Source organism: Marmota marmota, unplaced genomic scaffold (genome assembly GCF_001458135.2).
Source record: "Marmota marmota marmota unplaced genomic scaffold, marMar, whole genome shotgun sequence".
Taxonomy (NCBI): domain Eukaryota; kingdom Metazoa; phylum Chordata; class Mammalia; order Rodentia; family Sciuridae; genus Marmota; species Marmota marmota.
Window position 1 is genome coordinate 286727 of NW_025999871.1, and position 19891 is coordinate 306617.

The 19891-nt window shown below is 48.5% G+C and overlaps 1 protein-coding gene across 1 annotated transcript in view; it reads left to right on the forward strand.

Annotated features, from left to right (window-relative positions):
* Nucleotides 1-13697, forward strand: part of Flt4 (fms related receptor tyrosine kinase 4) — a 44889-nt gene extending 31192 nt beyond the window's left edge. The window contains exons 24-30 of the mRNA XM_015506416.2: nt 332-443; nt 1550-1649; nt 2859-2964; nt 3863-4011; nt 5430-5550; nt 7158-7243; nt 11771-13697. Of these exons, the coding sequence (XP_015361902.1) occupies nt 332-443; nt 1550-1649; nt 2859-2964; nt 3863-4011; nt 5430-5550; nt 7158-7243; nt 11771-11969 (873 nt within the window). The 3' untranslated portion in view covers nt 11970-13697. The remainder of the gene's footprint in view (nt 1-331; nt 444-1549; nt 1650-2858; nt 2965-3862; nt 4012-5429; nt 5551-7157; nt 7244-11770) is intronic.
* The last annotated feature ends 6194 nt before the right edge of the window (nt 13698-19891 follow it).

Here is a 19891-nt window from a genome sequence, read left to right on the forward strand (position 1 = left end):
TGTGACAGCTACCCTGTCTAGCATGGTCCCACACAGAAGGCTTTTGTCCTTCATTCCAACTCACAGGTGGGTGACAGCAGGTAAAGGAAGTAGTTTACAGAAGGCACTTTCTGTAAGCTGTGAAGAGAGGGGATGGGGATGCTGGGCTGGAAGCAGAGACCCTTAGGTAGAAGTAATGAGAGGAAAAGAAACAAATGATGAGGAAGAGACATCAGCAACCCCGGGAGGAAGGGTTAGGAACTGACCTCTGGGAGGAGGATGTTTCAGTGTCTGACCTCAGTCCTCTCTTCCTTGCCATCCCGTGGAACACACTTCCCTTCATGTCCCCTAGGCCCGGCTGCCCCTGAAGTGGATGGCCCCTGAGAGCATCTTCGACAAGGTGTACACCACACAGAGTGATGTCTGGTCCTTCGGGGTGCTGCTGTGGGAGATCTTCTCCCTGGGTGAGTGCAGGGTGAGGTGTCCAACTTGGGGAGGAGAGAGGGGACCAGCTCCAGATTGTACCATCAGCATTTCTGATGCCAGGGGCGGGGCATGGAGGTGTGCACTTGGAGCAAGCTGTCTGATCATTCTGGGGCAGGTGGTTTGTCGTGTGCCATGAAAGCCTCCTGCCTCTACCCATCCTGGCCCAGCTCCCAGAGAACTTTGCCTCCATCCTGGCATCGTCTGGGTCCTGTTGCAGGACAAAGCCTTGGTTCACATGACGGCCTCCACCTCTCATGGCTCCCTGAGAGAGCTTGGTGCTCATTCAATGAACAGACCTACTTATACAAGTCCCACATAGGAACATGATGAAGTCCCCTTCTAGGGTGGAGGGAGGCAACAAACAAGAAAGTATCACCAATGGCAACGATAATAAATGCTGTCACTGAAAATAAAAGATCAGGAAGAATCTAGGAGCTTGGGTACTGTTGTGTGAACAAGAGGCACTCGGGAGGTCCAGGGTACATGAAGGGGAGTAAAGGGTAGGCATGTAGTTCAGTGGCAGAGGGTATGTTTAGCTTGCACTGGCCCTGAGTTCAAACCCCACCTCTGCAAAGTATTAATAATAATAATAATAATAATAATAATAATAATTAAAAGCGGGTAGCATGGGTAGGCCTACAAAGACAACAATCAAGGACAGCCCAGCCCATTGTGCTTGGTTCTAATGTGTTGGAGATCCCAGGATGTGGGCACAGTGGGGCATTGGGAAATGCAGCAAGAGGGAAAAGTAGCTTTGTCAAAACTGGTTCTGTGGAATTCCACCACCCATAAAGGTCCTGGTAACTGTGAATTCACTAATTCGTATTGAATGTGTAGACATTCATGGCCCCCTAACAAATGAGTGGCCTCATCCTCCTTTAACTAGATAAAGAGCTAGACTGGGGGAGGACAGGGCAACAACTTGTCTAGGCCCCAGGTTGGGCACAACAGAGTGAACCCCATCTTCACCTTGCTACAGGGAGGAAGAGAAAGGGTGGATGGAATAGGACAGGGGAAATTGGGAGGCTGGGCTGAGCAGTGGGCAGCCTGCTCCCCACTCACCTCCGTCCTTTCCTGCTCTCAGGGGCCTCCCCATACCCTGGGGTACAGATCAACGAGGAGTTCTGCCAGCGACTGAAAGATGGCACCCGGATGAGGGCTCCAGAGTTGGCCTCTCCTGCCATGTAAGTCTCTGGCTGGATGTGCAGGTGCTGGGGACTGGGGGGATGGGCACAGGGAGAGAAGAGTACAAATGCAACAGGTGGGGAGGGGGGATGGGAGGTGAAGCATGTAGGCTAGAAGAGGGTGTGCACACATAGAGGAAGGCCTGGGGACAGGCACAGAGAGAGGACACACAGCAATGGGGGCACTCTAGGGGACATGTAAACATGGAGGCAAAGGATGGCATTCAGGCACAGGAAGTACAGCATGCTGGCAGCAGCAGGAAACAGGCAGGCCAGGATGGGCCTGGGGCCTGTATAAACAGGCCCTCACTCCACCACTGACCAGTCAACAACTCCCTCCTGCTCTGTGCCATTTCCAAGGAGACTAGAGCCAATAGAGCTGGACTGGCCCTGGCCCTGGCAGGCAAAAAGGTAGTTAAGTAACCATAACTGTGATGGACAGGAGAGGTTTGGGTGCTCTGAGAACAGCCAGCAGGAGTTAGAAGGAGTCAGGGTGATCATGGAAAGCATCCCCAGGTGGGGATACTGAAGTGACACTTGAAGAAGGAGTGAAAAAGCAGCTGGAGAATGGTGGGGAGGGGTACCCCAGACAAGGGGAACAGTGCCTAGAGTAGGGAGACAAAGGGGGTGTAAGAGACAAGCTTAGTCTGGTTTTTGTTCCTATAACAACAACAAAAAATAAATAGTGGGTATTTTATCTGGAAAAGAGATGTATTTAGCTCATGATTTTGGAAGTTCAAGAGCAGGGCACCAGCATCTGTTTGGCACCAGCGTCTGTTCGGCATCTTCTGGCTGTATCATGTTATGGTGCAAGGATGTGAGAGAGAGATGGCCTGGCAAGAGACCCGGCAGGGGTTAGGCTCCTTTTATAACAACCTCCTTTCTTCCAAATGAGTTACTCTTGTGAGACCCAACCCACTCCATACGACCAACTTTAATCCATTCATGAGGGTGGATGTCCTCACCCCACCACCACCCCCATGAAATTACCTTCCACTAGGCCCCGCCTCTTAAAGGTTCCACCACCTTAAAGGTTCCAGCACTAACACACTGGGGACCAAGCTTCCAGCACATGAACCTTTGGGGAACACATTCAAACCTCATCCAAACGATGTCAGGGATCCAAGGGAGAAAGGAGGGCTAGGATGGGCTGGTGGAAGGGTCAGGGCATGCCCAGATCACAGGCCAGCAACCAGCTTTCCCTTGCAGACGCCGCATCATGCTGAGCTGTTGGTCAGGAGACCCCAAAGCAAGGCCTGCTTTCTCAGAGCTGGTGGAAATCCTGGGGGACCTGCTTCAGAGTGGGGACCGGCAGGTGAGCCCCATCTGTGCTCTGACCTACTACAATCTCTGACCCTGACTTTGGACTTGCTCTTACTGCCCCCTAAGCTCTGCTCACCTCTCAGCTACCAGACAAGGGTCATGCATGTCCAGGCCCTAGGACCCTGAGCTTGCCCTTTCAGTGCCCACCACCCACATCTCTGTCTCACACCCAGTCACTCAAAGGGAAAACACAGGCATCTTCCTTTTGTGCACACAACCCCTGATGCCTGCTCCAGCTGCCATCCAGAGATCCTTCTTGCCCATGAGGAGCTCCAGGCTAGTCCTTCCCAGACCTGAAGGTAGCCTCTGACTCCCCAACATAATGGTGATGCGTTCTTTCACCTCCTTGGACCCACTGAGCACCCAGGTCCTGGACTTTTGTGTCTTGCATCCCTCCCTCCCTGGTGGTACTCATGGCTAGTACCTCATGCTTTGGGACCTGGAGGAGTGACCAGGCAGCAGGCTTCTGCCTGAGACTCAGGGACTGGAAAAGGGTAATTTGGGTCTGGTTCTGCCCAAAAGAAAAGGTAAAATGCTTACACTGGTTCTGGAGGCTGCAAGAGCAGCCAAGAGACTGAAGTGAGGATGCTCTGCTGAGGCCCAGCCCAACCTGCCTGCTTCCTCTGCAAAGGGAGACCTGGGAGGACTATTGGGAGAACTGAATGAGGCTGGCCCAGCAAGACTTCAGCAACCTTGACCCCTGCACTGCCTTGAGCACTGCTTAAGTCTGCTGGGTTCTGGCAGGAGCTTATTTAATCCTCAGAGCACATGCTCACACACACAGCCCGTCGTGACCCCACCTGAGAGGTCAGGACCCCAGCAGTCCTGAGTGCAGGGGCAGGGCCTGAGGTACAGTCTCTGACCCTGATCAGCTTCCACATTCTTGCCAGGAGGAAGAGGAGGACTGCATAGCCCCATGCAGCTCTCAGAGTTCAGAGGACAGCAGCTTCCTGCAGGCATCCACCACAGCCCTGCATGTGGCCACTGAAGACCTGGAGGACAGCCCGCCCAGCATGCAACGCCACAGCCTGGCTGCGAGGTCCTTGCTTCCCTGGGTCTGGGAATGATGCTGGGGAGGTGGGAGAAGCCGTTTGGAGACAGTATATTTTTATCCTCACACATCATCAAGGAAAAGCAATTTACAGTGACTTGAGAGATGACTTGGATGTTAGAATCATTTAAATAATAGCAGTAGGGTCATCAATGCCCTTGTGGGCTTGGTCAGCAGCTGTAGGGCCCCCTTCAAAGCCTTATGGCCTTACAGCTGTGCTTTCCTCTGAGCCTCCTCAGTCCTGTTTTCTGCCCATCAGTGTTAAGACATTTCCATTGTTATAACAAAATACTGAGTACTGGATTCATTATAAAGAAAAGCGGTTTATTTAGCTCACAGCTCTGGAGGTTCAAGAGCATGGTACTGGTATCTCCTTACCTCTGGGGAGTCACATGGCAGAGCCCATTATGATAGCAGGAGCATATACAGAAGAGAGCATATGGTGGAACAGGAGGTCAGAGGGATTCTGGGGTCAGCACAGCTCTTTTTGTAACAACTCATTTTCTTAGGAATTAGCCAGTCTGGAGAGAACTACATTAATACCTTCCAGGGGTAGTCCCCCCACCACCACCAATAACCTTGTATTCGGCCCCACCTATTAAAAGTTCCACCACCTCAACACTGCCACACTAGGGACCAAGCTTCCATCACACGTACCTTTGAGGACACATTCAAGCCCTTATCCAAACAATAAGGCAATTGGCCTTCTCTAATTCTCTGCACTTCCAACCCCCTCCCTGAAAAGGCCCCCTCACCACAGTTCAAGCAGTACCCATCCCAGTGACATTTTCTTGCAGGAAGACTGTCCAGTAGGTTGGATTTGGGGCCCAGACTCTTCCCAGGGTGTGATCACTCACTGCCACTGTCTTGGAAGCAGAGTCAGCCACTCACTAGTGGTATTCAGCAGTGAGAACTTAGCCTAAGTTCCCAGAATTTTAGCCTTAGGAAGTTGCACCATCCACATTCCCACCAGCCTGGCTAAGAGACATGGAACTGAGAATCTTGCCAGGTCTGCTTCAGCCTAGGCAGGGCCAGGCCATCCAGTGGCTATAGCAGCAGGACCAGTTTGATGTGCCCCACTTTCCTACTACTGTGCACACCATTTTCTTACTACTGTGCACCCCACTCGGGGACTTTGGAGATTTTATCCTTCTTGTGCAGGTGAGGAAATGCAGCTCAGGGAAGGGGAGGGATGTGCCCAGGATCCCTCAGATGGGGCTGCATGATGGACATCCAAGGCAGGACCAGGGACATGTCCAGACCTCAGGCCCAGGCCCCACCCATGCTCATACCCCACACTGGAGGTCCTTCATCAGGGAGAAGAAGGCAGATTGAGAGGTGAGGGGGAGATTTTAGTAGGGTAGTTGGCTCGTGCCTCTCCAGTACCTTCTGTTTTCTCCCCACAGGTATTATAATTGTGTGTCCTTTCCCGGGTACCTGGCCAGAGGGACTCAGACCCAGGGTGCCCCCAAGATGAAGACCTTTGAAGAATTCCCTATGACCCCAACAACGTACAAAGCCTCTGTGGTAAGGGAAGGGTGGGGGGAGAGATCTGTGTACCTCAGATCAGGGCCAGGGGTACCTCAATGGGAGGTAAGCATCAGAGATTTCTGAAGCAAGTGACAGAAGTCAACTGCTTTTTAAAATGCTATTTTATTATCAGTTAATATGTATAAATTGTACATATTAATGGGGTTCAGTGTGATATTTTGATACATACATACAACATGCACTAATAAAATCCAGCCTCCTTTATCCACCCTTCCCCACCTTCTCAACATCTGTTAATCACTATTCTACTTCCAGGTAAATTGGTTTTTTTTAGCTTCCACCTATGAAAGAGACTATATTGTATTTGTCTTTCAATGTCTGGGTAGTTTCACTTGACATAATATCTTCCACTTCCATTCATTCTGCTGCATTGACAATATTTCATCCTTTTTTAGAAATGGAATAATATTCTATTCATCACATTTTCTTTATCCATCTGGTACCTAGCATGATTACATATCCCACCTATTGTCACTACTGCCAAAATAGCATGGGGGTACAGGTATCTCCTTGGCAAAGTCACTTGAAATGTCAAGGCCAGGGAGCACCTCAGGTACTTTTGGGTCTCATACAAAGCCACCACCTTCAATTGTTTTCCCCTGTGTTCTTGTCACTCCCACACAAGGCTCCCCTCCCTGGCAGCCCCAGGCCCTCTTCTTCCCAGGGGGGGGGAACAGCTGCCCCTCAGATAGTTCTTGTTGCATCAGCTTAAGTCACAGACTCCCTCCCTCCTTGACTGGCAATTAGTGCCACCAGGCAAGTAGAGGACAGTGGCACTACAAGAGGAAGATGGGATATGAGGAACAGAAAAACTTGTAGTGTCCACTTATATAGTGACACCTGTGTCCTCCGATGTGAGTCAAGCATAGTTGAGCTTAGACAGCTCTGTGAGGGTGGACAAGTATGTCCACTTGTAGAAAAGGAGACTGAACCCTCAGACCTAAGCTCTGGTGAAGCACAGACAGGAGTCATGCCAGGACTTTCAGTGCCAGCCCTCACCTAATGGGACCAGTGAGTTCTGAGCCTGGCCAATGAGCACCGGCCCAAGGAGGTTGGACAGCCAAATCAACAGAGGGAGCCCTCCACCAGTCCACACAGACTCAGGCTCATGTCTCTAGGGCCAAACAAAGACCGAGAGAAGACTGCAGTCCTCTCCAGTGGAATTCAAAATGAAAACCATACCAAGCCACAACTGAGAGGGAACAAAGGCCCACTAAACCCAGGATGTGTGTCTCCAGCAGGATCTGAGTTCCAGATAACTATGAGTTGCCAGAAAATTATTTCACATACTCTCCCCATTTCTCCTATTGCTCCTGTTCTACCCGTACTTTGAGAACATGCTTGGCTACCTTATAGGCTCTCCAGCATGGTGTCCCCATGGCTCCCCCAAGACCTGTTTCTCCCTCTATGGTGGGGACATGTGACTCACCTGCATGCTCCGGAGGTGATAGAATGGACACCTCCAGCCTGGCTCAGTTTCCACAGGGATAGGTGTTAGATGAGCAGAATGAAGGTACACACAAGTCCTTTCTTGGCTGGTGCTCACAGCCTGGCCCACAGCCTTGCTGGTTCTCTCCACACAGGATAACCAGACAGACAGTGGGATGGTGCTGGCCTCAGAGGAATTTGAGCGGATAGAGAGCAGGCATAGACAAGACAGTGGATTCAGGTAAGGGCTTGGGAGGCCTCCTCCCCTGCAAAGGTGGGCATTGCCCTCCCTAGGAGGCTCTGAGCAGAGGCCTGGTGAGGGAGGTTGGGGCTTGGTGTGCACTGCCACTCTTATCTAGAACCGTTGGTGGCTCCCTATTGCCTTTTTGTATGTTCAAGGGAAGCTGCTCTAATACTGCAGGACTTTTGTCCCCCATCACCAAAGAGTCCCCTTCTGGCTGTACCTGGGTGCTGGTCCAAATACCTCCTTTTCATTTGATGGATGATCAGATGTCACATTTTGTGAAACCATGTGTGATCCACTGTGCCCAGTGCATGGGCATGCACATACACACACACACACACACACACACACACACACACACACACACCAGCCAAGGGGAGACTACTTTCATCTCCAAACCCCAAATAGCCCATGGTCATTTATCCAGACCACTCCCTTGACCTTAGTGTCTTTGTCAAGAGCCCCTTTTTGGGTCACCTGTCATAGCTTTGCAGAACAAATCCTTGGCTTCTGCCTATGCTGTTTGGAATCAATATATGACGTTATCACTAAATATTTTACTCTAAACCTCACCTATTTATTTATATAACAAGAAGACAGTTGATCTTATTTTCACATTTGTTGCAGGTATGTTAATGATTTACAACTTGTCAGTTACAGGTTGAGTATCCACTATCCAAAATACTTGGGACCAGAAGTTTTTGAATTTCAGATATCAAAATGTTTTGGATTTTAGAATATTTTGCATAGACTTTACCAGTTGAGCATCCAAAAATCAAAAATTTGAAAATGCTTCAAAATTTCAGTTTTCAGAGAAATTTGCATTTTGTAAGCATAAGAGGGACTTTGCAAGTATACTTTAATTTTTCATACAGTTAGTCAGGAAATCAGATATTTTGCCACCTGTTTATTATTAAAATCCTAAATTAGTAACTTGGTTTTAGAAAATTAATGATAGTAATATTTCCTGGAGTATATTTTGGCTTATGTTTCCTTACTAAACAGCATTTTATCACTTAAAAATAATTAAATAAAAGGGTTGGCTGGGGATGTAGATCAATGGTAGAGTGTTTGCCTAGCATTCATGGGGCTTTGGGTTTGATCCCCACCCAAAGCAAGAAGGAGGGGAGGAGGGAGACAATAGACCAGAGTATAATTGTGATTTAAATTCAAGTCTGCACACATCTTGCTAAAAACAACACAGCTTTTCAAGGAGAAGAAGTAAGGCCACTAAGCCCATGTCTATGATGTACCCAGGAAAGTGTGTGTGTGTGTGTGTGTGTGTGTGTGTCCATCCACACCCAGAACCAGTAGAGCCAATCCTAAGCCATGGCAGAATAGCAGAAGAAGAGTCATATGAAGACTATCCCATGAGAGAAGCATGTGGCAAAGTCCTTAGGACAAGCCAGGTGCAATGGCATGCACCTGTAATCCCAGGGATTCAGGAGGCTGAGGCAGGGAAGATCACAAGTTTTGAACCCAGCCTTAGTAACTTAGAGAGACTGTATCTCAAAATAAAACATAAAAAGGCCTAGGGTTGTAGCCAAGTGGTATAATGCCTCTGGATTCAATCCTCAGTGCAAAAAAAAAAAAACAAACATGTCCTTGGAACAGTGACCAATCCCACTGGGGAGAGAATGGAGGAGGCTGAGAATGGAGGAGGCTGAGCCTGGTAGGAGACAGCAAATCCCCAGGTGCAAGTAGGTGGCCCCAGGGCTGGTGGTCTTGGTAAGCACTGCTTCTGAAAGGGTAGTAAGCTGGAAGGGAATACTGCTTGGTGGCGACCAAAAAAGAAAGTTCCAGAAAATAATAGTCCTACAGAAGCAAGGTAGAATCCAGAATTCAGAAGAAGACACACACAATGATTTGTTCATTACAGAAACTGCGCCTCACTATGGCAGCAACAGAGGGCACAATTCTTCGCACAGGTTCCCTTGGAAACATTATGATAAGCCATGAAAAGGTGCAACAGATCACTGGGCAGGTGTGAAAACTTGGAATAAAGAACCTTCTCCAAACAGGTGCAAAGACAGAATATCTTGGAGACATCTATGGGAAGAAGAAGGAAGTGGTTTACCTGCCCAGCCCCTTCCTGTCTTCTCTTAATCCTTGGTCCACACTCACCCCTGGGGAGTCAACTCTTCTTCACTCCCAGGTTCCATCATCTTTTCAGTGACCCTTCAGGATGCCAGATTCCTTCCCCTGCAGTGTAATGTTTCGTCCAAGTCTGTAGGTGAAAGATCTAGAAAACCTGGGCTTGTGGTTGGCCAGCAAAGGACTGGTTGGCCCTTGGTGGAAGTATGACACCTGACGTGAAGAGCTGCCTTTGGCAAGAAAGAATTAGTGATACCAAAGATGTGGATCTGATATGGCACTTTTGAGTGAAGAAACCTAAGAAGCCCTCTATTTTAGTTCATCGTATGCTTCCATAACAATACCTGAGAATGGATAACTTAAAATTAGCAGAAATTGATTTGGCTCCTGGTTACCAAACCTGGGAAATCCAAGAGTATGGTACCACCATCCGGCAAGGTCCTTCTTGTCGCAAAATCCCATGGCAGAAAGTGAGAGAAACATTGAGAGGACCCAACTGCTTTTATAACAAACCCACTCTTGTGATAACAACATTAATCCACTTGGTGACATAACCAACTCTTAAAAGTCCTGCCTCTCAACACTTGCACTGGGGACTGAGTTTCTAATAGATAAACTTTGGAGGTCACAGTCAGACCATAGCACCATGTGTATCCTCAGCCCCTTTCACAAGATAATCTATTATTTTTGGTGTAGGAAATTCCAACATGAATAATCATGAATGAAAAATTAAGCACTATTCATTCAGAGTTATTGTAAGACTAAAACAGGAAATTAGAATTAAAATTCATAGTGGAGTTTTCTTAAAAAGATGAAAACTTTTTAAGATGAATTAAATATATAATGAAACAAGAAGCTGCACCATAAGTCAGACATTTAAAAAATCCAGAAAATAAATGGAGAGAATGGAGATATAAAATGGGAACTTATGTCACAAATAAAATGAAGATTTTAAAAAATGACTAAATTTAAGAAGGAAATTGAAAGCAATTTGAGATAAATCTTATCAAAAATGAAGATCAGGGTGCCAGAGGGACAATATATATGAACAGAGTTATAGTGGAGGTTATATAGAGAATGATCAAGAAAAGAAACTGAAGTAAAAGGATCAGAAAGAAAGATATAGAAGATGAATAGAAGACATACAATATACATAAAAATCAGAGTCCCTGAGGAAGAAAATACAGAGGAGTAAAACTAATATTTTAAAGTTATAGTTTAAAGATAATGCTCTTAAATAAACAAATGAAGTCATAAATTTTCATATTAGAAGGATACCTGGGAAAACTGACACATGAATAGTAAATTCTAGTAGAATGATTTGACTTTAAAGAGAAACGTTTAGGGAGTTTAGGCGAAAAAAGAAACCCTAATGACTTTTAAAGGAAACAATTGGTATATCAGGGTTTTCTCAGGAGCACCATTTAGAGCAAAATAATAATAAATCAGCATTTTCCAAAAACTCAAAGGAAGTGACACCTAAGAATGAAGCTTAGGGAAGTGGTCAGAGAAGCCTTCATGGGCTGGAACCTGCAGAGCTTCTTAGGCCGTGATGAGAAACTTGAATTTCTTTCCAAGGGCAATGGTAAGCCACTGAAGGGTGTGTTCTGATGTCATGACTAACTTTAAGGGTCTCTCTGAAGACTGGAGAACAGGGAGGCAGGAGTGAAAGCACAGAGATCTTCCAGGAGAGTATTACAGAGCCTGCAAACCCACTCTTGTGTAGGGATGGAGGGGTAGAGACTTATGCATAGGTGTATTATGGAGTTAGAGTGGACAGGACATCTGGATGCATTGGGTGTGAGAGCTGAAGGAAAGCAAAGACCGCAGCCAGATGCTTGGCTTGAGCCATTGAGTGAACCTTGTTGCCATTTACTGAGATGGGCAGCACAGGGGCAGCCATCTTGGAAGGACACTATTTCCAAATGGGCAGTCTGCTGGACCTCAAATGGCAGGTGGTAAGGGGAAAAGAAAGTCCTAGAAAATAGGGTCCTAATGAAGTAGGATATAATCCAGAATTCAGAAGACTGGTACACAAGGAGTTTGTTCATTAGAGACAATTGCTGCTCACTACAAGTGGCAACAGAGGGCGCTATTCTCTGTATGGCTGGAAATACATCTGATGAACCATGAAGAGACAGATGCACCAGAGGCATCTGCACTGGGCAGGTGTATCATAGAGAAGCAGGTTTGGGGGAATGCAATCAGACATTCCAGGTGGAACTGTGTCCAAGTTTGGGACAGAAAAAGTTCCCCAGAGTGTTTGTCAGATCAGATTAGTCCTGTTGCTGTTTAAGCCAAAGGTGTGTGTTTCCCAGAGTCTCTGAACGTGCTGTGTTCAGACTGTGTCTTTGATGATTCCAATCAGAACCTGACCCACATCCGATCTCTTCTGTCTTTTTACTAACGACATCCTCCCTGTCTTGGCAGCTGTAAAGGACCAGGCCAGGATGTGGATGTGTCCAGAGCACACTCTGACCCCCAGGGGAGGCGGCGCCGGCCCAACCGGGGGCCACAAGGAAGTCGGGTGTTTTACAACAGCGAGTACGGGGAGCTTTCGCAGCCATGCGAGGAGGGTGACTGCTCCCCTTCTGCCAGTGGGCCCTTCTTCACAGATGACGGCTACTAAGGCAACACAGGGCAAGGCTCTCTGACCCTGGGCTCCAACAACTGGGGCAGGGAGCTTCCCTGGCTGGGCAAGCAGAGGGCTGGAGACCCAGACTGAGGATCCATCTTCTGTAGTTCCAGTCCTGGACGAGTCTCCTCTTCCTTCTCTACCTAGCTCAGAAGAGCAAGACTCCAGGCTCAAAGGTTCCCCTGAACTTTGTCACCAATATTTGTCCCAGGTCATCTGTCAGGCACCCTTGTCTCCCTCAGATTCAAATGCAGTTTAGCTCAATGTCCACAGGTGCTGGCGCTTAAGCTAGGCACTCCCATAGAGACTGGCTTTTGATTACCTCCTTTTGTTAAAGTTGGAGTGTAACACCATTTTCTGATAAAGAATGAATATATCTGAGGGTCACACAGAGGTAGAGCTAGCCTTGAGCCAGCATCTCCCAGCCCCCACTTAAAACACTGTCACATCCATGTGTAGCCTTCCATTCCCATCAAGAAAAACTTTCTTCACCTGTCTCTCAAAGATTGAAGAGAGAGCGCCATGTTTTCATCACAAAGTGACAGAGGAGGAATGGGGGGGTGGGTTTTATCCTGAGATGGACCAACAACTAACTAATTATGGGACAGCCATCTGTACATGATGACCCGATTATAAAGAGTAAAAAGCAGGATGCCCTGAGTGTTGAGAAGAAACATTCAACCAAACATATTTTTTTTCATTAGAACTTTGGAGACTATTATAACTGCTGTGAAGCATTTTCTTTGCAAAACTTCAGTCACAGGGAGCCCAGGGATTGTCTTACTGAATCTAGCCAATTCTTGCTTGAACTCCAACCAAGTCAGGGGCTATCATAGCAGATGCTGCAGTCACCACCTGTCTCTCTTGAGAAGGCCCCAGCCCCTTACCATCTGGCTCAGAATCTGAAAAATCAACCGCTGTTCCAGAGTTGCCTTGTTTGGTTCTGGATATTCCTACCCCAGGTGCTCCCAAGATGTGAACATCCTCATGAAAGATGAACACCATGGGTTCCACTAAGGAAAGCTTTGAGGCTGGCACAGAGAACAGCATTGTCCTGTGCCCCTCAACAATCAGTGGATGTTGTTGTGGCCCTGGGAGGGCCCTGCCATCTGCCTTTCCTTTGACACCTGGGCAGGTCAAACCTTTGCCCCTAAGGGAGCAGCTGAGAGACCCCTGAAGGCTGGAGCCACTCTGCCCAGACCCCTGTTCCAGCTTACACTGCCCACTCCACCCCCACCAAGATAAAGACCCTCATCTTGGTTAATACCATGGAAATCAACCCTCCCAACTACTCCCTGAGCTCCATCCCAACACGACGCTTGCAGGACAGGCGGCCATGCAGCGAGCAGGGGCTTGCTCAGCAGACCCTCCCTACAGAGTGTATTTTTACTTTATGATAGGTTTGTTGAATGCATGTATGACTGTAGTCCTCATTGTCCCCCATGGACCCCCTTCCTCCTTCCTCTTCATGTTACCTGACTGTGGGTCTTGGGTCCCTCTAGCTTACCCAGTGGAAGTTCAGATATTGTTCTTTCTCAGGGGACCAAAGCCTGCAATGTAGGTGCAGCCCTCCCCCCGTGTGTCCCACCCGTTTGTGTCACCTCATCTCCTGCCCACACAAAATGTACTGGGGAAGAAAACCTGCTATGCCCTTGTAGATTCTCTGAAAAGATCTAAAATATTTAACAAATGATAATAATAAATTTGATGCCAGTCTTTGAACTACAATGAATGGATTCTAAGTGAAATTCCAGCTGTCTGAAATTTTGATCTTAACTCTCCCTCCAGATCAACGGGTCCTCTTAGGGCACTTAGGAAACACAGCAAGGAGGTGTGGTTTCCCTAGAATGAGCTGCTGAACTCAGTCTCCATCTCTCCCCAAGTCGACTTCCATCCCCTTAATGTGCCAGCAGATGGCGCAGGGAGGCAGCAGGATGCTGGCTCCCATCCGCAGAGAGGAGATGTGAGCGCCCAGCCCGCTACAAATGCGCTCCCCGCAAACCTATTTTATTTATAAACTAACACAGCAGCTTGTCGCCTCCTACTACAGCCATATGCTTCCCCCTGAGCATCGGTGACCCGTGGACTTGGGGAGCTCAGCCTAGGGTGAATCCTCTGCGTCAGCTCTTAGCGTCCGCATCCGGAATGGCCGCCCCTGCGCAAGGGACTACCCAACACACCCAAAGAAACATTTCCAGAAGGCTGCAGTACGCGCCTGAGATCACCTCTCTGGTTTAATCTTGCCTGTACTCTGAGGTCAGGGAAGTCTGAGCTGGGACCCGGGGCTGAGCACTGGCTCAGGTAGATGATCCCAGCCAGGAGAGTGCAGAGCGCTTAGGCTGCGGCGCCGCTGGGTCCTTCAGGAACCTGTGTGCTATGTCTGTGGAACTTTGTCAGCAGTAAGCGGCTATCTTAGGAGGCAGCAGGAGACTGGGGAATGACACAGGCCACAGGACACAATCTCAGCAAGTTTTCTAGGAGAAGATGGCCAGGCAACTGGCCCAGAGGCTCTAGAGGAAAAGCCAGTGATGTCCACTGGGCGGCAGCAGCCCTGTTAGCTGGTCCCCAGTAGATGAGCGTAGCAGGGCTATCAGCACTGCCCCAATGGGGCCCCTCACTCAGGAGAGCAGAAAGGACCCAGGCAAAAGGTAGAAATCCTGGTCTCTCCCTCCTCTCTGTGGTCTGCTTCCTGTCCATAGCAGTGATACCTGATGTCCCCAGCCTTGTTTTCAAGGTGGGAAGAGGCCCTCCCCATAAAGGCAACTATTAGTGATGGGTTGGTTTTTGTTGTTGTTGTTGTTGTTGTCTTTGTTAATTGCTTTTACTTGTATAGAATAAATCTGAAAGTAGAAAAGATTCCACACTGAACGTTTGTGTGTGTTTGGAATGTTTAATCTTGTACTGTAATTGATAGAACTTGGACAGGATGAGACAACCGTTCCTCTCCAGGTACCCAGGTCACCAAGCCCAAAGTCCACCCACGTAGGAAGTGGCACCCTCTGCTGTACAGCCTTCCCAGGTGGGGCTGCTCTCATATTTCTGGGCTCCTGTGGTCCTGTCTGGACTGGGCCCTTAGTGCTAAACTTTGGTGTCCCCAAAGTCCCACCCCTGCTTTCACTCCCTGGAATACCACAACTCCAAGATTCATGTATAGGAACTTAACCAGCAAGGAGTGGGGGTAACATGAAAGAAGTCACATTAGACAAAAGTGTGCTCCTTCCTACCTCAAAGATCTCTTGGCCCCTTTCATCTCTCAGACTCCAGACTGTGAGCAATGTCCTCCACCCAAAAAGCATAAAGTAAGAAATAAAGGCCTTTAGCACCCTCAGACAGGTTTCCAGCCCTCAATGCTCATTGTATGGAGGAGGTAGCAAACCCAGGAAGCAGCTTCTGGCATAAACATTGGCTCAATCCTCTTCCCTCTGGTGCCTGCTCTCCCAGGCCACTCCCCAGCATCCCCACATCATTCATAAAGCTGGACATTCAACCCAGATAATTGACCACAAAGTGTCCCCAAGTGATGGCCCATGCCCATGTCACTGGGACCACCCCTACAAATCTTCATATACAGATTCAAAGAACAAGAAGAACAGATCACATCTTCACTGAGAGGGGTCCTTGGTCTCCTCAGCCACCGGACAAAGCTCAGGGCTGAGTATGAAGAATGGGTGATCAGATATGCACCTCGAGGCCAGTGATCCTGGGCATGGCACTGTCCCTCAGAACCTGTTTCTCCTCTGGTACGCATCACACAACAGAGTTTTGGTGATAATAGTTATAAAGCCCCCAGGGACACTGGGAGTGACTATACCACAGAGGAAGCTCCTGCCCCCACCAAGTCAAAACCATAGTGATATCCTTACCTCCCCCTGTCATCATATCACCATGTCCCACTCATCTGCAAAGGGCTGAATATTTGTGTACCTCCAACATTCATTTGCTGAGCCCCTAATGCCAGATGATGTATTAGGAGGTGGGGCATCGGGGAGGTAATAAAGTCATAATGATAGAGACCTCATGAATGGAATTAGTGCCCTTATCAGAAAAAGCCAGTGAACCTCTTCACCCTGTTCCACCTTAAAGAGTGAGAAGTCAGCTTTCCACAAATCAGGAAATGAGCCCACATCAGAAACTGGATCTACTGGTGCCTTAATTTTGTATTTCTCAGCTTCCAGAACTGTGAAAAATAAATGTGTTGTTTAAACCAAGTCTAGAGTCATTTGTTAATAGCAAATCCAAATAAATCACCTTCCTCTTTTCCATCCATTCACAGCAGAATGAACAGGGTACTTCTGGGTAGCAGAAAGTTGAGTGGGACTCTGGTCCAGAGACTGGGCTGGGACCTTCCAGGTCTAATCCACTGATTCACACCCCTCACCTGGCAGGCCTGCAGGCCTGGTGAACAGAGACATCACAGGGCACTGGTCAGTGGGGGAGCTGCTAGTCCTGTGGGGGCAGTGGGCATGAAATGAGCTGAGCACCTATTCAGGACCTGTTCAGGAGGCAATACATAACATATGTAACTTGTATGTCCTCTGAGATGGCTTATGGATTAATATGATCCACCCCTCCCCACCCCAAGTACCTTTCCATTTAGGGAAACATTACTGGGTCCCTTTGGTCATGAACTTGATAGGGCTCCACCCTAACCCAGACAGAAGCAGGTAAGCTGGACCTGATTATATACAATGTTTCTTTGGCCACCACCATATATGTGGTCAGCATAGACTTTTAGAGCAGTGGGAACCCACTGAAACCTTATGGGAAGGCCCTGGGACAGCAGCATGGCTCATTTCCCTAAGCCTGAATCAGCATCTAAAGTTTGTCATTGCCAGCTTCCAGCTTTTCACCCAAGAGGACAACTAACTAAAAAACAAGAGCCGAGAGGCAGCTGAGAAAAGCAAGGTCCTGCTGATACCATTTGAGCCTCGATCAAGCTTTGCCTGAAGACAGTCCTTGGAATTTCAGTCTTTGCTTTAGCCATGTGCATCAGTTTTTCTGCCACTTTCACTGATGCTGCGCCTGCACAGCAAGAACCATATTGACCTTGTCTTTTCACCCTCTCTACTACAGGGTCCTGCAGGGAAGAGAGCTCTGGAAAAGGAAGGGACAAAAGGAAGTACTTGAGAGAACCAAATCAATATTGACCAAGATGAAGCCATCCACAGAAGTAAGAACAGTATGCACTGGTGACACTGCCCAGAGTCCCACAGCCCAGATGGCTATGCTATGAGGAAGAAGGAAGGAGGCTGAGAAGGGAGTACTGGCCCTTAGGGATTAATGGGGTGACCCCTGAGCAGGACACCACACCTTTGTGAGCCTAGCAGGTGACCTAGGGAGTCATGGTTTCACCAGATCTAACTTGTCTTCTTCAAGCCACTGAGTGCCTGAGGAGAGAGCCTCATCTCAGCTTCCAGCAGAGCCCCATATGTGCCCACCTGTCCTTGTGGTGACTATGCAGGGCAGGAAAGAGAGAGGGATCTGTTCCTTGGCCAGTGCTATGGCCCTGGCTCTGGAGGATTTCCCTAGGAAGGGATAGGATGGCTATATTGGCCAGGCACCTTCAAGAGCAGGCTATAGCCATGAGCCTCTATTGTCCCCTGAGGAGGGCCTGGAATCTTGGGAGGGAGCAGGGTACTAGCAGAACCCTCCCAGGGCTGTCCACCCATTCAACCTCCCAGTAAGAAAGGAACTCAGAAAGAAAAAGGAAGGCCCCCTTCCGTGCTTGTGTGTGCATTGGATTTAGAGAGAGAGGAAAAAAAAAAAAACACATTTCATACATGAACAGCATCACAAATACTTCCAACAGTATGAAATTATTGCACCATGAAGGGCTGACCTAACTAGTCCTCAAGCTAACTGGCCACAGCAAGGCTACAGGACAGTGAGTTATGATAAAAGACTGGCATTGAGGACGCCCTGAGACAGCTCTCATGCACATTAACCAAGATGCATGGTTTAAGCCGGGCACAGTGGCACACACCTGTAATCCCAGTGGCTGAGGCAGGAGGATCAGGGATTCAAAGCCAGCCTCAGCAACAGTGAGGTGCTTAGCAACTCAGTGAGACCCTGTCTCCAAATAAATACAAAACAGGGCCGGGGATGTGGCTCCATGGTTGAGTGCCCCTGAGTTCAATCCCTGGTGCAAAAAACAAAACAAAAAAAAAAAACATGGTTTGAAGGGCCAGAAGGCTGCCCAGAACTGCTGCATTCCTCACTGAGAGATGGAATTGGAGTCCACAGTCTGCTCCAGTTTGCTTAACCATTTCCGTAGACCAGGTATCAGAGAAGGCTCCCAGGTGGCAAGTCTCAGAAATTGAGGTGCTGGTTTGACAAAAAGGGAAAGAGAAGAGTAAGGGGCCTGGAGCCTCCAGGGACTCTTATGGTGTTAGGGAGCTTCTGCAGGGTGGCCCACTCTGCATGTCTGAGCTCCATCTCCACACACCCATGGCAGCCACATTTTAGGCCCAAAGTGGTTATACATGGGATGGAGGGACCTTGGGCTGGGCCATGCTGGCCCTAGACCAGGCTAGGATAGGAATCCAAGCATGGAGTACTTGGGCATGCAGCGATGGGGGTGTCTTTGCACACAAGGAAAGGGATCAAACAAGTCCACTACAGTTGGCCAAGGATATGTCCTGAGCACTTGCTTGCTTTGCTTCCTGAGTTACAACACTTGTGTCTCCCCCAGGGTACAGCATCCCATTAGTTGAGCACCAGGCTTGGAGGCCTTCATGGTCCTTCCATAGTCCCAAATTTGATGTTTGGGCCATATCCAGGGCTGCTGAAGTCATTTGCCTCCAGCACTTCCTGATTCCCAGAGGATAAGGTGAGGTGCAAATGTTTATTTTGGCCCAAAGGATGTCCTGCAAACATTTCCTGGGACAGGCTGACCATGTCATCAAGAGAAGGTGCCAAGTATTTTCTGTGTCCCAGTCAGCCCTCTGCCAGCAGGAGACAGGCATTCAGGAGCAGTGGGGAAGGCCCAGCCTGGATGCTGACAACCATAGCCCATCCCTGCACCTTCTCTCTCTCTCTCTCTCTGCACCCTCTCAGGCAGACTCTGGAACCCATACTGGAGACCCTCGACTGGCCTGGCCTGCAAGGAAACAATGCAGAAATTAGAGGGTGGGTCATGCCCGAAAATCCATCCAGGCTTCAATTTATGGAGCCTTTTGATATTACTTTATATGGGAAAAAGAATCTTGGAATTGTGATTAATTATTCTGAGATAAGGAAATTCTTCTGGATTATCCAAGCCAGCCAAATGCAATCACATGTAACCCTATTAGAGGGGAGGCAGAGAGATTTTCTCTCTCTCTCTCTCTCTCTCTCTCTCTCACACACACACACACACACACACACATTTACATACAAGAAAGAGGTGGTGTGACCCTGAGTCAGAGACTCAAGTGATGTGGCCACAAGTCAAAGAATGATGGCAGCCACCAGAAGCTGGAAGAGGCCAGAAATGCATTTGCCCACGGATTCTGGAGAGAATGCAGCCCTGCCAATATCTTGCTGTGCCCCAGTGAGATGGGATTTCTAATCTCCAGAACTGTGAGCAAATAAAAGTGGTGTTTTTAGACACCAGGTATGCAGCGATTGGTTATAGCAGTTAATTAGGAAATGAATTTGGAGGCCTCTCCTGGCCCCACCATAGAGGCAGACCCCAGCAGTTCCCACTGCCCACTGCCATGGATGGTTTCTCAAGGGAGCCAGTGTGGGGTAAAGGGTTGTACCAGCCTGGGACAAGTCTTGGTCATGACCTTTACAACTTGGGAGATGGGGGCAGCTTCCTCAGTGGTGAAACAGGGACAAGATGGCATACTTTGATGAGTGGCTGGGGGAATTGGAAATCTTGGAGGCATGAGAAAGAGGTCTGTGGTCACACCACAGGCTCATGGGAATCCAGG